The sequence below is a fragment of the Nyctibius grandis genome, chromosome 3 (genome assembly GCF_013368605.1).
Source record: "Nyctibius grandis isolate bNycGra1 chromosome 3, bNycGra1.pri, whole genome shotgun sequence".
NCBI lineage: Eukaryota > Metazoa > Chordata > Aves > Nyctibiiformes > Nyctibiidae > Nyctibius > Nyctibius grandis.
In genome coordinates this window covers 93,108,657-93,125,568 of record NC_090660.1, presented here as the reverse complement: position 1 = coordinate 93,125,568, position 16,912 = coordinate 93,108,657, and the positions used below count along the sequence as shown (strand labels likewise).

At 39.4% G+C, this 16,912-nt stretch overlaps 1 protein-coding gene across 3 annotated transcripts in view; it reads right to left on the bottom strand.

Annotated features, from left to right (window-relative positions):
- Window positions 1–16,912, bottom strand: part of RSPO2 (R-spondin 2) — a 126,585-nt gene that overhangs the window by 59,486 nt on the left and 50,187 nt on the right. For 2 of the 3 annotated variants that reach the window (XM_068396275.1, XM_068396274.1), the window contains exon 2: window positions 2,380–2,568. The exons of the other annotated variant lie outside the window; for it this stretch is intronic. In XM_068396275.1, the coding sequence (XP_068252376.1) occupies window positions 2,380–2,568 (189 nt within the window). The remainder of the gene's footprint in view (window positions 1–2,379; window positions 2,569–16,912) is intronic. 3 annotated transcript variants of the gene reach the window in all.

Here is a 16,912-nt window from a genome sequence, read left to right as displayed (position 1 = left end):
AGAGACAAGCAGTCTCAAAATTACATGATTCACTGTTACTAGGAAAACAGTCTAGAACCACTTAGCAAATTCAGGACACACATGCTGCTTATATGTAGAAAAGAAAATTAGGCTTGAAATTCAAAATTTCCATCATTTTAGAGCTGCTGCACTTGGCTGTGGTATTTATTGTGTTACATTTGGCACTAACTATGTTTGGCTTTTAAAATCATGTCAACATTTTCCATAAAAATATGTTCTATAGCGTCTCTAACAAAAATGGGCAAGTGTTCCAGCAATAAAATTTTAAACAGCTTTTGTGCCTATAAAGACATTAATAGGGCAGAAATCATTTCAACTTATGTAATTCAAGCTCTGTAACTCCCATAAGGATTTTAACATAGCCAGAATTTTTATTATTTTTAGCTGAGATGATACTATCTGAGCAATGGAGTCTGTAACCAAGTGTACCTAAAACTATCCAACATCAAGTAGGAAGAAACCTATTCTATTTTTAAAGAATGTTTATTTTAACTTAACTTCAATCCACAAAATGTCTGTGTGTCCACAATGCAAGGTATGTCCCATGCAAGACCACCAAACCAAAAAAAAATAAATGAAGATGTGATTTATAGATACACCAGTTGGCAGTTACACTAAAATAAAAATATACAATACAGAAATCATTGGAGGGGAACCAGGACTGGTCGGTAAATGCAACTGCATCATTATTCTTACAGAGGGAGACTGTCAAAGGCATGAGAGTGAGTTAAATATCCAGCGCTCAACACATGCCAATATGGGTTGGATGCAACTCGCATTTATGCTTTTCAAAACCAATCCTGTAATTCAGGGAAAAAGGCCACTTTCTGTAAGTGGTAAAAATGAGCAAAAGTTTTATTGAGTTCACCATCCACCTTCTGCAAATAACTTTCTTTTTAAGAAAGTAAAGACAGACTGCCAGTACGGACTACTTTTACTATCTCACAAGCACAGTACAGACTAATATAGATAAATTAATCTATTTCCCAAAGCTGTAACTATATTCAAAAACATTTTTACATGGGCAAGTTTTTACAGCCCAGTTTTGAAAAGTTTAAAGTGGACAAGTTGCTGAATTCACAAACATGTTACGAAAATTAAGGCCAAGAACCTAAATTACTTTACAGAAGGGATACATAAACGATATACTGGTCTCATTTAATTTTTCATCAAAACCTAGCCACCTGGTACAAATTAGGCAGCACTTGGCAATATTACACAGCAGTTGGGAACACAACATGAAGAAGGCCATATCCACGGAGCCCGCGCAGGGAATGGGGAGAAAGAGGCAGGATGTCACTGCATGGGCTGGGACGGGTCCAAGCATGGCCATGACTGCTCCCCCTCCAGCCCGGGCTGCCATGGAGCAACCTCACATGGGTCTCAAGATTATGTGTGATGTGAAAGCCGGCACCCGCTTTCTCACACCGCGGTGCATCCCAGTGACACGGGGCAGTACTGAGGAAGAGAGTGCCATGAATTTAACAGACACTTGATTATTCCAGGAAGCAAAGAAAAGCTATTTCTCACTTCAGGTTCTTAGGTTCGGTGACCTTATTCTGGTTTGGCTATGACAAACACACAAAAAAAAACCCATAAATGTGAATTAGAGATCATGATTAATAATCCATATGGGTAATACTCCACATACGAGCATATGGAAAAATCTATATCGGCACAACTGCCAGACAGAGGTGAAATAATGTGTAGAGATACCATAGCATTCATTGGTTTTAACAGTTGTGCTTCTAGGCACAGACATGCAAGCAGGGAATCTTGTTGCACATTAGCAGGTTGTAAATTTCCAAATAAAATGCAGTACTAAAAGTGAAAGTTTGTTTGTTTGTTTTTAATAGTACATCTGTTTTATTAAAATAGCAACACTTACATATTAAAGCACGTCCGGTGTGAGGTGTCTGGTCACCTGAAATTTGTGTGGGAACAAAAAGCATGACAAGAAGCCCACCCATATATCAGTGCATATACTGACTAGTACCTACACGAGGCACTGTTAAATTAATGCTCAACCCTTTTTATTTTCATATGATGGGAATTTGTTTGTTAAAACTAAGAATATCTGCTTAAATCACCATTTTTTCCTAAATTTCCCTTCTAACTAAAGCAATAATAACAATAAAAATAACAATAACAATAAAAACTAGGTTAATGCATCAACTATTTAATCTGCTGAATGTTACATATCTTGGAATGAGCTGGGACGTTCTTTAGCAAAGAAGTTTTGTGATGATCTTGAGACATCTGTGAAAATATCATCATGTTCCACAACATATCATCTTAAAAACAGAGCATGAATTATGGCCTATAAAAGCAAATGTAAGCATTAAAAAAAAACCTCACTTGAACATCTGTTCATATCTGGCGTTCGGAGTCCGTAGTACCCCGATGGGCAGGAATGCAAGCATTCACCATACTGTCTCATTCCTTCTCTTCGTAGGAAGAAGAATAACTTGTGTTGGCATCTGATGCACCCATTATCCTTCGAACAAGATAAACAGCCTTTGCAAATTGGGTTTGGTCCATAGTTAGCTGCAAAATAAGAAGATAAATTACACTTAAGCTCATTTGGAAATTATTTTGTCTGGAAGTCCTCCTCCCTCTGAAGTGTTGCTTACCTACCGCATGATTACAAGTAGTTTTGAAAGGAAGGTTCTGAAAACGCACTCATTCTCATACATCTGCACTGGCAAATGAATAAAAAGAAATGCAATCTCTGTATTTTTAATTGTATGTAGGGCAATTTAATGAATTTACACACATTTTAAATAAAGGCACAGGCAAGCAGAAATCAAGCTATATAAAGTTCACCAGTACAATATAAAACCCAAGTGCTGAATTCTAGTTTGAAGCTGAGCGCATAAACACACAAGAGAAGCAAAATATAAGAACATCAGCACCCTGATATATGCACTTGGAATGATATGTACATGAAAATCCACCAACCACACTAAGGCAGCTTCTGGCTTGTGAAGAGAGCAATATTAAGAGTAATGAACTCTCTACAGTACAGGTACAGCACTAGCAAAGCATGCTGTCCCATAGATCTCGGGGTACTAGAACAGCTGTCTTGCAGTCTCTTCTTGGTCTTTCTAATGAGTATGTCAAGATTATTATTTCCAAAGAAGAGTAGCAGTTTTAACTTCTAAGAGCCTTTTTCTACAAGTTTCTACCCAACATATGCACAGACATTACTGAAGGCAAGCGTTTAGTGCAGATTACCATTTTAAGTCACCAGCTGCTGTGCCTTCAACTAATTCTATTCTCTTTTTTCTTTTTTTTTTTTTTTTTAAAAAAATTGCTTGACTGATAGCTCAACACAAACCTTAGCTGCATCACTCTCTGCCCTTATGAGATTTTACTGTCCTGCCTTTCTGCAGAGTTGCAGAACACTCCTCTGTCCCCCTGGGCTGTCAACTCCTTTCAGGCGCTGAGTCAGCACAGCAGGTTAGCAGAGGGCGGATGGCTCAAGATATTCCTGAAACCAGCATAACTTAACAGGTCTGTTTTAAATATTACATTGGCTACAGGACTTCACAGAAATTTGCCAGTTCAAACCTGGTTTACTGGAAACAAAAGAAAAAGATGCAACACAAGGAAAATGTCTTTGGGGTCTCAAGGGCTTTCTAACAGAGGCCTCTCTAAGGGCAGCTGGCCAAAAGGGCAAGGACCATTTTTAATTATTATATTTTTAAATATTTAAAAGTATTCCCACCCTAACATAATACTCATACTTTTATCTTGTATGGATGGATAATTGAGGTTGTTCAATGAATGACTTCACCAGCAGAGATAGGAAAAAAGGAAAAGCCCACCACCCTCTTGGACCAGTAGCTGATAAACTTTACTCTCACCTTCACACATTTGCACACCACATTCCCACTCCCTCTCTGCTACCGTCCCCCACACATGCCTCTCCAAGTTCAGCACAACAGCAGTCAACTCCGATCTTGTACAAAATAATCCTAGCGAGTGGCAGGAAGGACAAGAAGCCAAGCAATCCAGTGTGAAATAGCTCAGCCAGTGGGACACTTTCTGAGCGTTGGAGTCCTCTGGCACTAGGCTCACCTGCTGAGATCCTCTTGATGGGAATAGCATCCTTACCCTCTACGATGTACGTACAATTCTTTGGCTCCCTGTTAACCCTTTTGTAATGACACACCGTACCAGACCAACTGCCTTATACTCCTAAACCAGTTCCCATCTCCTGTTGCCCACAAGATCTCACATATAACTTTTCCTACAGTTAATCTTGCGACTATTCTCATTCACAAGCCACATCTTCAAAGACATACAAGAAGAGAAACAAACAGATGATGAGCTAGGCCTGGATGCATCCCTCATCTCACTGCCGGCAGGGATTGCCTATCTGTAACCACATCAAATAATATGTGACCATGTACTCCAAAGCAATTGGTGCTTAACACATGGTGGGGAATCTTATAGACTTCTGATACCCCATTTAGTCTCCTCGCATCTCACTCTCCATAGATCTGCACCTCCAGCTTGTTCAAGGTTCCTCAGAGAAGTCTGTAGTATAACAAAAGAATTCAAAGGAACAAAGCAGAAGTAAAGATGCAAGATGCCTGAATTTATTCACCACTCAAAGAGGTTTTTGGAGTTTGAATCGGCGAAAGTCAGGATCTCATATACAGCGTGTATATGATTATGACCCAGGGCCAGGCCAATTGCTGAAAAGCATGGGTGCAGCTAAAGGCTACTGTTCTCAATAGCGTGGCTTGGGGAGCAAGGGATTAGGCTCTGGAGCAGATACATTTGTAGTGTCCATGTAGGTCTCATGCCCACCTTCCCTCATTGACCCGCATTAAAATTCAGACTTCTTGGCTACAAAATGTGTCTCAGTTTGACTCTACTGTCCAACTTTCCTTTATCTATGACTGCCCACATGTTACTCTCCTCAAGTACCCCTTTTCTATTTCTGGTAAAATGTCTTTGTTGATAACCCTTTGTTCTGCAGAGAAATTTAATTATGCTGACTTCTCTGGGCTTCAGCCATAGCTCCATCCTAACATACTCTCACATGAAAAGGAGCTAAAACAGTGTAAAATGATCCTCCATTATCCTGTGCTATCCTTTGTTTAGGAGATGGATGGCACAACTTTCACAGCTGAGGGTCAACACAAGATATATGAAAGAGTTCAATAATATAGTAATCTTGTAAGTTGTATATATTTATCCCAAAATTCTAACTTGTGTGTAGGTTCCCCAAACCATGAAATCTAGACTCTCCTTCTTTATCTCCTGAGCAGTCTTAACAAATGATTTGTAATTTCTAGGCTTGTATTTTTTTCCTCTCTTATAGGAATGCTGTGAGATTCAGTTCATCAAAACTTATAAACTGCTCTGAAATCCTCAGATATGAGGTATTATAGATGTGACACATATATTGTTATTTAAATGAATGATTATTAATCTCACACATTGAATTTGGATAACAGAGTTCAAAATGGTCACATAGTTAATGGTCACATAGTGATGACTTTCCCTGTTGCTCTCCTAGTTACTAAGTTATAATAAAAACCTAAAAATGCATCAGATATTTTTCTTTTCTTTATCACATCAGGCAAAAAAAAAATCCACTGAAGAATTATACAATGGTAAGGGGAGAGAATATTATTTGCATGCTGTAATACAGAGGTAAACTTTATGAAAAAATCTGAAAACTTCCCACTGTGCTGCTTAGGCACCAAACTGAATAACTTCCAAGTATTTTGCATACAGTAAGTTATTGTGAAGTGTATATCACAGAACTGGTGTTCTCGCACATTGCTGTTGCTTATATGCTTTTCAGAGCTTCATGGGAAGCATACTGACTTCTGCGACCTTTCTGTCAGTTCAACTTGTCCCAAAGCAGCAAAAATCATTATATGCTCTACTAGTAAATTACCTGGACACTGAACATATACTTTAACAAATCAAACACCGTAGCACTGTTTTTGGTGTCACATAGGCATTGCATCTTGAAGATACCAATTTAACTTTCTCTCTTTGCCACTAGGTACACAGGCTATAATTAAATCCTACAAAATCCCCCCTGCCCCAAAGTCTTCCCTTTCCATCTTGGTTTCTTAACACAGTAAATACAACATATTCTTATCACATACAGCTTTTTCAATTCTCATATAATTGCTCTTTGAAGGAGAAGGTGAATGCAGAAACATCTATACACTTCCTTTTGAATTTCTTCATAACCTCTTCTTTTTCCTTCTGTACTAGACTGCAAGAAAAAATAACAAGTTTACAAAACACGGTTAATCACTTTCCAAGTTACCAGCTGCGTGATATGCAATGTAAAACATTGTGCTACTCTCAGTTCTCACATCCCTATTTCAACCCTGCCTGGAACACCTTCCTCAACTCTGTATGCCAGGCAGGCAGGTTTCCTCCAGCTAAATCCCTCATGGAAACTTGCTCCTTCCACAAGGCCCACAAATGTTAACCAGTGTCAGAGCGCTGCTGTCGTCACATCATAAACCCAAAAATGCACACATGCTCTAAGTTAGCACCATCCTCTGGGTCTCAAAGCACGTGATTGCCCTGGCTGTCTGTTAAGACTGTAAGGTCCTTGCAGTGGGAGCAACGTTTTGTACAGCCACATAAGTATGTACGTGGGTGTGAACACTGCACATAAACACAAACACACACCTTTATACAGATAACACATTTTCTATTCCTTCTGCTTGCTGCTTCTACAACTATAATCTAGAGCATCTCTATATTTAAAGAAAAAGCATTTACAGACTTGATTCCCTATGTTGTTTTTTTATTTTAAAGCTGGGATTAAATTCGCCAAATTTGAAAAGGTTACTTGAGAACACAGACTAGTACTCAAACACTGAATGAAACACTTCTGAACTCTAAGGGTGTTCAAAGTTTTATGGTCTGGATCCATATCAAGTAAAATCAAATGTCAGCTAATTACTTTAACTCTTGTCTGCATCAAATGTATTTAAGTCATATTGCTGAAGCGGTTTTAAGTGAATTGTTATGACTATTTGAAATCACAAGAGAATCAACAGTACAAAATGAGTCCAGCCTGTTCCCCACAAGCACACAAGTTGTTCTGTAAGCAAGAGAACTAAGAGCATTTGATCTCCTATGATCTTACTGTCTTGCAGCCCATACCACAACAACTGCTACCATTTGTGTTTTTCTTGTATACCCACTTGTTAGGTGTCACAAACCTCTTTTGAACCTGGTGCTTCAGTTCACCACAAGAACCTGATATTTTTACACTTCTGTAAAAACCAGGCTGAAAGGGACAAATGAATTCAAAACCATCTGGATAAAGAAGAGGGCCTGGCAGACAAACAACAGTAGAAAAAGTCATTACCTAAACATCATTCCTTTAGAGGGCCAGGCTAACATGCTCATTATGTTCCTAATATCACTCTCTGCCTGGTCATTGTGTCACTACTTGTCAGTTTTCGGTCTTTTGAAGTCCCTGAAGTCAGAAACTGGGCTTACTGGTGCAATGGCCAGTTTAATGGCACTCTTCCCCTAACTGGGATTGCAGCCATACAAATGCTGGTAATAATTGGATTTTAGTAGGAATATCTCCAAGACACTTATCAATGTAAACAAGAGGTGTGCAGATGGGACTCAAGAGGAGGCAAGCAACTAAAAGACCACTACAAGCTGCACTTATTGCAGAAAGAGCAGAGTTCATAATCCTGAATTCAATTAATGCTATAAAGATATCTCATAAATATCTCAAAAAAAACAATTAAAATACACTCATGCTTGGCATATGTCTTCAAGGTACCAAAGAACAGAATAAAGCATACAGCCTTACAGATACACCAATATCACATAGTATACCAATGTATTAACACTGTAAGACTGCAAGGTCATTATAGTTAAAAACCATCTGATGGGCTATGAACAGAAGCTGGCCAGGAAAAACACCTATTTTTCATTAGAGCTGTGTAAAAGCAAAAGTAAGTTTTGGACAGAAAACTTCAATAAAAAAAAAAAAAAAAGAGAAAAAAATTGACTAGCTTGACTCTTAAGTCATTGTTTTAAATTAAGAGAATTAAGAGATTCAAGGTCAAAGGGGATTTTTGTGACCAATTAGCCCTATGCCCTGTACAAAGAAGCCACAGAACTTGTGCTTTACTAAAACGTATCATTTAAGAAACCATTCAATCTTGATTTTTAAATTGTCAGCGGTAAGGAAACCACCACAACCTTTGTTAAGATATCATAGGGGCTAATCACTCTCACTGTTGAAAATCTGCAGTGCAATTTTGAACTTCAAATAGCAACCACTGGACCTTTTTATATCTTTGCCTGCCAGACTGTTAACAGTTTTTCAATGTTTTTTCCCCAATGCAGACACTCTGATCAGGTCAAGTCTTAGCCTTCTCATGGGTAAGATAAACAGAGCAAGATTCCAGAATGTCTCACCGCAAGGCAAAGTATCCAGTCCTTTGATCAATCCCTTACCATTTTATCAACAGGCTTACGGACACCAAAAAAAAAGAGCTCAGCAATGGAAAAGCGATTGTACCAGTGCCAAATACAGAAGTGATATAACTTCTCTACTATTCCTAGATATTACTCTCCCAAAACATTCATGTGTTATGTAAATTTTTTTGACCACAAAGACACCGCTTCCCAAATACCACACTGCTCTGGGAAGGGAGCAGCCATTTTCTGGAGTTGCACAGGAGATCACCCCATGCTATCTTTCTCAGGACATTGGTCCTCAACCACTCAGGATCATTTTCTCTGAAGTTGTTCACAACTGAGAAAACCCACATGTTCCCCACTCTTCCTCTGAAGACAGACTAACTGTAGGGTAGCATTTCACCTCAATGAGTTTGGTATAAATCTCTCCAAATTTATGCTCGTAAGTGAACAATTTTGCCTACTTATTATGAAACAATTTCTTCACTTCCATTGGAGATCTTAATTATATTTTCAATACCATAATCTTATGCTTAAACTACTCTCATTTTTCAGCTTATTTCATTCTCTCGTTATTGATATAATGTCCTTATGATTGTTCTAGTCTGGGCCTCAGAAGACTTGTCTTCATTCCATCTATATTCAAAAGACAGTGGACTTTTATCCCACTTCCAAATCAAAACATTTTACTTTTGCTACATGGCTATCCAGCTGAATACGTTCAGAATTTTCTGTACTGTTTTCCCCATCACCATCATAGGGAGAATCACTGTGAAGATCAGTTAGATATTACTCTCCTTCAGCACCCTGGCAAGTCTCAAGACATCACCTACACGCTGAGATATTCTCCAATATCTATAGTGTCTGTAGGCATTATTAGCACTGTATACTGACAACCAAATTCAGAAGCCTACTTTATCAATAAAATGAGATGTATGTTGGTTTCAAGATGCCTTGGTTGCTTAGATATTTTCCAGCAGGGCTGAACTGCCAGTCACAGAGGTATCTCAGCCATCTTCATTCAACAATCTGGAGCTTTTAAAGGCATCTCTCAGTTTAATTTCTGGATACCTGCCATCAACTGGAAATTCTCTTTGTCCTATTCTGTCTGCTGTTCACAGCCTACCAGTCCTCACCTGCCTTCAACTCTACTGAATGCTGCTTCCTCCTTCTACCTGATGTGAATCCTCCTCCACAATTTCTCTCTGTTCAGTTCCTTGGGGAACAGTTCCTTTCTCCCTGAAAATGGAGCAGCAATGCTTCCTCAGTCTGATTGCTCTGACCTCTTCTGTTTCCCCAGTGTTCCCCAGTGACAGTACTTGTCCTTCTGGTCCAGAAATCCATTTACATTTTATGCACAGGAAGTCCTTTCTGGCTACTGGATGGAAAAAAAATATGGAACATCTTTTTCAGGTCACAAACACCACTTCATCACCTGCCATCCTAAAAATCAAGTCTAGAATAGACACAGAGAGGAAAGTGTCCCACTCCCTGTTCAAATGTCCTAGGAAATATCAGTTTTTATTGCTGTTTGCTGTTCACAGATTCACCAGTTATATCCTAGGTCTTCCTGCTGTCACTGACAGAGAGTAATTCAACACTCACACTTGAAACACTGGGGACAAAAGGTCCAAGCATCACAGACACAAAGTGCATGCAGAGACAAAAGAAAAAGTAAACTAAAATAAACTAAAAAAAGCCCTCTTCCCCATATGTTCATGCATACAGGCCAGATACATAGCCTGTTCAGAAAAAAAACAAGAACCAAGCCTTACCAACCCACTGGTTCACAAATACCACTAACAGGTCATCTATCTTGAAACCTAGCCTTCCCCAATACTTATGTTTGCTGTTCTAAAAGTCTTACATGATGCACATTCATGTGTATGCTGCCAGTCTCATCTCTGAGTTTTAATTTATAGGCCACTCTACTTCAGCTATAGTAAGAAATTGCATTACACCAACTAGGGACCAGCCACTGCCTTTAATCCATTCAAGTTGTTGATTTGTAAAGTTGCTGCTTCAGTTATTATCACACTGAGAAAAGTCCCTCCAAGATGACCTCTGTTTCATCTGCTTATGAGTTGCTAGAATGATGCTTTTTTAGGAACTCTGTAGTCCAGCAGTACCAAAACATGGCCAATACGTGACCATCGCTCTACTGTTTGCACAGCTGTGGGCAGGTTTCACAGAATCACAGCACATTAGGGATTGGAAGGGACCTCGAAAGATCATCTAGTCCAATCCCCCTGCCGGAGCAGGATTGCCTAGACCATATCACACAGGAACGCGTCCAGGCGGGTTTTGAATGTCTCCAGAGAAGGAGACTCCACAACCTCTCTGGGCAGCCTGTTCCAGTGTTCGGTCACCCTCACCGTAAAGAAGTTTTTCCTCATATTTATGTGGAACCTCCTGTGTTCCAGCTTGCACCCAAGACAGGTTTGTCTTCTCCAAATGTCAAAATTCTTTATCTTATCTGGCACCTTCGGTCTCTGTAGAAGTATACAAGATATAAGCTTTAAATAAACATCCATCGGGTAGTTTTATGATTTAGGATACTTTATAAGCCCTAGATAATTTGATTAAACACCAGTAGCTTCATGTATAGTAACCTCAAACAACTCCAACCATAAAACCCAAGAGGATTTTTAATATGCAGTACTTTTGAAGGATAACTTGTCTTCCAATTTTGCTTATTTAGAATTTACATTAATTACACTTTTAGCTTTCTACATGTCTATAGGGTAAAACGTAGAAATCCTCCAAAGCCACTACTTAAAAAGAAGGAAAAACCTCCCATCTAAGGTTCTGAGTTGCTCGCCAAACCCCAGCAATTCAGACATGTAGGCAAAGCACCACAAGTCATTATCTTTGTCAACAGCACAGATTAATTACATCTGATGAAAAATGCATAAATCAGTCGACAGGACAGAGACCAGACCCCCAGTCTGCTCTACCCCTAGGATCTACCCCAATGTCCAGCTCTCTCCACCATGCCCTTCATGCAGTGGTGGTGCTCTTTTGCCTTAGTGGCACAGTGGCCTGGTTTCAATGAAGGGATGTCTACAACTCCCTTCCCACCAGGCCACCACTCTATCACTCACCAGTCGCAGCTCTCCTGCGGACAGCGAAGTGCAAATAGTGTGAGTACTGAGCAGCCTGGCTGCTGGGCACGGGGAGCTCCGCACCTGCACAGAGCCCACCTTAGATCATCTACAGCAGGAATCCAGAATTTTCAAAACCAATTGCTGTGTCCTCCCAAACACGCTTTTGAAAATCACATTCCTCCGCTAAGGCTTTATGTCTTTTTCACTTATATCTCCTCTCTCTCACCTATGCATGAGACCCAGGAGCTCCTTCTAGGCCTTTTGGGAAATGGAAGGCAAGGAAAACAGTACATGACAAACCCCACATTTCCCAGCTTATTTCAAATGGGAAGTTTATTTGCTTTCCATTGAAAATAAATCACATTGGAAGCATGAGCAGACGCTCAAACAGCGTCTGGTAGTTCCATTTCCAATATAGAGAAATAGTCATACTCTTTCTAGAAACTTACTATACCTTGGACCATCTCTTTATATATGGTGTTAATGTGGAAGCTGTGAAGAGAAACAAAACTAAAATACAAACACTCTCTTACTTTCCTCGTAACGCCACGCTGGTGGGGAGGTCTAGTCTGCAGAGCCCACAAGGCCATGTATTTCCACTTCTCAGGTGGTTAAAAGTCATGTGGACACCAGTTCCAGACCTTTCCATTTCAGGTTCCCATGCTACAGTAATCCAGAAATGCACAGGTTGTAACAGCCTATTTCTTAATTACAAAATTACACAGATATGCACAGGAATGCGTTTTCCCCATGTATATATTCCATGTGCCACTATCTGAGGGCACATTCAACAGCAAACTTAATCCAGCATATTGCTGCTGCAAATCAACATCTGGGACACAAGTTCTATTGGAACAAAGTCCCAGGCATTTAAACAGATTTATTTTTTTCCAAGCCTTTTAATACCTAGAATATTTCAGCTAGCTGCTGTGAATAAGATTCATCTCCAGCACGCAGGTGAATAAACAGAGACTTAATTTTTTCCCCTTTGATGGCATGTTTACTTTGTCTTCTACTGTAAGTTATAACTTTTCCAAGCACTGAAAACTGCAGGGATCCAACACAGAGGCATTCCAACAAAAACACAGTTCCAAACCCAGATCCACCCAAACCACTGAAGACAAAACATTATTGGAAGCACTAAAGCTAAAGAGGTGAAGATCCAGAACACTCTGCTTAAGACACAAAGTACAGTGACATACAAGATTTTATGTATGATGCATGATATTTCACATCGCCATTTCATACTTTTACTGAACAATTCCTAAAAAGGTAGAAAAGATAGAGGAAGAGGAAAAAAAAGTAGTTAGAGAAGGAGCTCAAGCCTTTCTTTTCACTTCCTGGAAGATTAACTTCAATGTATTTTAAAAGTGATAGATATCAAATCTGGACTCTGAAGCTAGCTAATCCGTACAGCAATTCCTACAGAAATAAACAGAGGCAAAGATTATATGGTTATTTTCATTGTTATATTAGGCACCACTAAACTAATGACTACATGCTTAACTATTGTTTACTATCACATTTTTATTGTACAACAGGAACCAGCATGTAAAGGAAATGACAAACAAATAAATATTTGACTGTGATTGTAAATCTGTAACAAACAGTGAAGAACATGCCTTATTTCTCCAGTTTATATAGCAGTGAACACACTGGTTAGTGTTTCATAAATACCAAACTTCTGAAATGTTGAACAGCATGAAAACAGAGCTTTTTGCCTTGTTTTTTTAAAAAAAAAGAATATTATTAAATTGAAAGGTACAGAAAGTGGTACCCTCTAAGAATGAAGAAATGTAAGGTTCAGATAGCTGGGAATAGTCTGGAAGACTTAATGGCCTCAGGCATAAGAAGCTGAGTAGGAAACTTTAAAATGCATGTAAGGTTATATTCACAGTATCATAAGTTTTTGAAAAGAAATGTTGTACAGGTCCTTACACTGAGTAAAAGGCAGTTCTGAGAGGGGACTTCAGTGGGGGTCTGTACAAGCAGATTTGCCAGATGTTCAAGCCTGATGGAGGTAACCTGGGTTTCAGGTTAGGCATTAGGTTGAGAACGAAGCTTGGACCATACAGAAGTAAAATTGCTCCCCACAGTATTTCAGAGGACTAGGCTGGTAGTCTCAAGGTAGATATGACAACTCTGTAGAGAAACCCATTTGGGTACTGTGTAGACACAGCACTGCATTTCCTCAGCTACAGCAGCTGACAGAGTAGTCAATGGTTACGTTTGCACTAGAAAACCAATAGCATTCACAAGCTCCCAGGTTCCCACTTCAACTCTGTATTGAAGCACTAGGCAGAGAGGAGATACTGCTCTCCCCTTGCTCATTTTCCACAGGAAAGAAATTCAAAGCTAGATGGATGCAGTGGTTACTCCAACAGTTACCCAGTTTGAGTAAGTCCAGGACTCCGAGTGGCATCACAAGGCTCCTGAACAGGTAAAGGAAGGCACAGCCATTTCAAGCGCCAACTGGATAAAGCCTCAACTAACATGGTCTGGCCTCACACCTGACCCTGCTTTGCACATGAGATTGGTAAGGGAGGTCCAACCTCCTGCTTGGGAGGTCTCTTGCAGACTGCCTGGTCCTGTGGTCCTATGGCTTGCATCTGATGTATCAGATGTCACTTCTTGCTTGAAGAAGGAGGCAGCTTGAGTTACATGATGTGCCACATACTTCTGATGGAGGAGGAACAGGTAACAAAGCACACAGGGATATGAAAGGTTTTCTGGATGTCCAGATATATTCCTTTTCACAGGAGATCCCATGGAGGAAGGCAACAAGTATCAATGAAAGAAACGGAAACTAAGCATTTTGGAAATGTGCTGTAATTGCAAATAAGGGAATATAAAGGGTATCTTCACAGCTGGAAGTATCCTTTCTCACACAAAGTGAGCCATCTTAAGAGGAAAAAAGCTCACCAGAGGAAAAGACCTATACGTAGCAATGCAGCTCAGCTGAGATTAAATTCGGGAAAGCACAAGACAACATCCACCATTGACCAAAAACCCTCAGAAGTTCCCCCCCAGAGATACCTTTCTTTTGAAAAGAGCAGAGATGTTCCAGAAGGACAGGTGGCAATTTCCTGCCTCGTGCGAGCAGAGAACCTCTCCACAAGGACAAGCCACCCTGCCCTACCCTGACACTAGAACAGAGGTTTCATTATTGCACTCCTAAAATGAGAATTTGGATATGGATACCCACTTTGTATTACCAAAACTGAAGAGAAAAGGCTGTACATTCAAGTGCTGAAAATCCCACCCATGCCCCCTCATTCCAGGAGGCAAGACTCTGCTAAGCAGTGATGGGACAATATTCTGCAGCAGACAAACCATTACCCTTTAGTGTTTCACACACACAGAAGTGCAGCAACTCCACAGCCTATAAAGCTCACTCACAAGACTAAAATGTTAGTACTGGTGGACTTCCAGTCCTCCCAAGACATCAGGATAAATTCTTCCTTAGCCATCAGCTATCAGAAAAGAAAAATGGCATCCCAGAAAACTTTGGCATAGGAGAAATCTGATATATGTCTCATATGAGCATTTAAAGAATGTTATCTAGAGTTTCTTTAATAAGGTGGGGTCTTTTTGTATTTATAAAGAGCACTACCTTAGTGTGCTTATTATGGGGCAATTCAACGTTAGATTAACTTTTAAGACAAAAAGCAGGTAAACGCTGATCAAAAATTAGCAGTTGACAAGGTACGTGTGAGTTTTGGACTGGCTACATTTCCACTGTACAAGAAGTATATAGCATATGCCAGAAATGTGATTATTTGAAACTTTGCAAGGGCCAAATTTGCCAAGCTTAAATGACTTGTTGGCATAATTGACTGGAAATAAAAATTAGACATTGGGAAGAGTTAAAATTGGTAATTGTTTAAGGATATTCTACCGGATGAATAACAGCCATAGTACCACAAATACCAAAACAAACAAAAAAAAAAAAACGCATGGCACAAAAGACCATTCTGACTAAAAAAAAAAAAAAATAAAATTATGTGGAAGTGGTACTAAAGCACAGCTTCAAAGAATGGAAAACCAAGATGTAAATAGCAAATAACATAAGTTTAAAAATGGAGATAACTGACAAATAACCTAAAGGGATCAAAAAAAGCCAACCAAAAAAACCAGCCCCACCCCTCTAAACCCTCAAATCCCAAAACTCAACAGTGAATAGAGACCAGAATAACAAACCATATTTCTAGCACTTAAAATAACAGATAGAGAAAGCAAGAGAGCCTAACAGTTACATCTGATGTTTGGAATAAAGCAGGATGTATCCACCCAATGTGATAACACAGCTGTAATCAAAAGTTTGCCATCCATATAGAAGGAAGCTATGTAAGACCATTTGCCAAAGAGAAAAAAAATTAAGCAACTATCACTGCCAGTCAATTGCTAAATGCATTAACTTAATGTTTCCCTCTAGAATTCATTTTTTTTTTTTTTAATAAATGCTTGAAGACTGAAGAAAGCCCAAAAGCTCGTAGGACAGCCTATGTACCAAACAGGTAACTACAGATCGATTCAGTCTGACATCAAATTCAGGTGGAAAAAAAAAAAGGAGTCTTTAAGAAAGTGTTGCATCATTGAGAAGTAGAGACTAAATATACTTATATACATATGTAATAGATACAATAAGCAAGGGTTTAGATCAAAATAAATTGTTACTCTCTATGAGCATGGAATAAAACTTTTGGTGAGTTACACTTGGATTTCTTCAAGTCATCTGAGAGTACAACATGATTTTAAAACCCAGCTCACCGACTAATCTCTAAATGTATGCTGTATTAAGAAAGAATCAATGCTTACCAAAAAAAGCTCCAAAGAATATACAAAATCTTTGTTGGCACAGTCTCCAGATGTCAAAAGCTGATGAGGTAACAAGCCATCAGAAGGAACCATTACTGTACCAGGGTCACCTCAAGTCTCGACTAAACATTTACAACCTAAAAAATGCAGTTGAACAAAGGTAAATACCAGCTTCCCAGGGGAAGGGAGGAAGGGGGTCCATCTTGCTGATGATGACTGGAAGCTGAAGGTAGGCTTGAACTAAAACATCTACCTGTAAGATGGAGGCAGGGAGAGAAGGGAATGGGAAGAGGTTTGGACTGGCTTGAAGCCCTTGTTAGGGAGACTACCTCTCTCTTCAGAAGTTATATGCTTTCATGGCACTTCTGGGATAAAGTATTTGCTTCTTGCCCCTGGAGATGTCATGCAAGCACTTCAGAATACATGAATTGTGAGTGTCTGTCAGTTTGGACCGTCAATGTGCTTTTATGTCAGGAATCCAAATCATCCCCTATAGACTGAGCTTTGCTCTACATGAC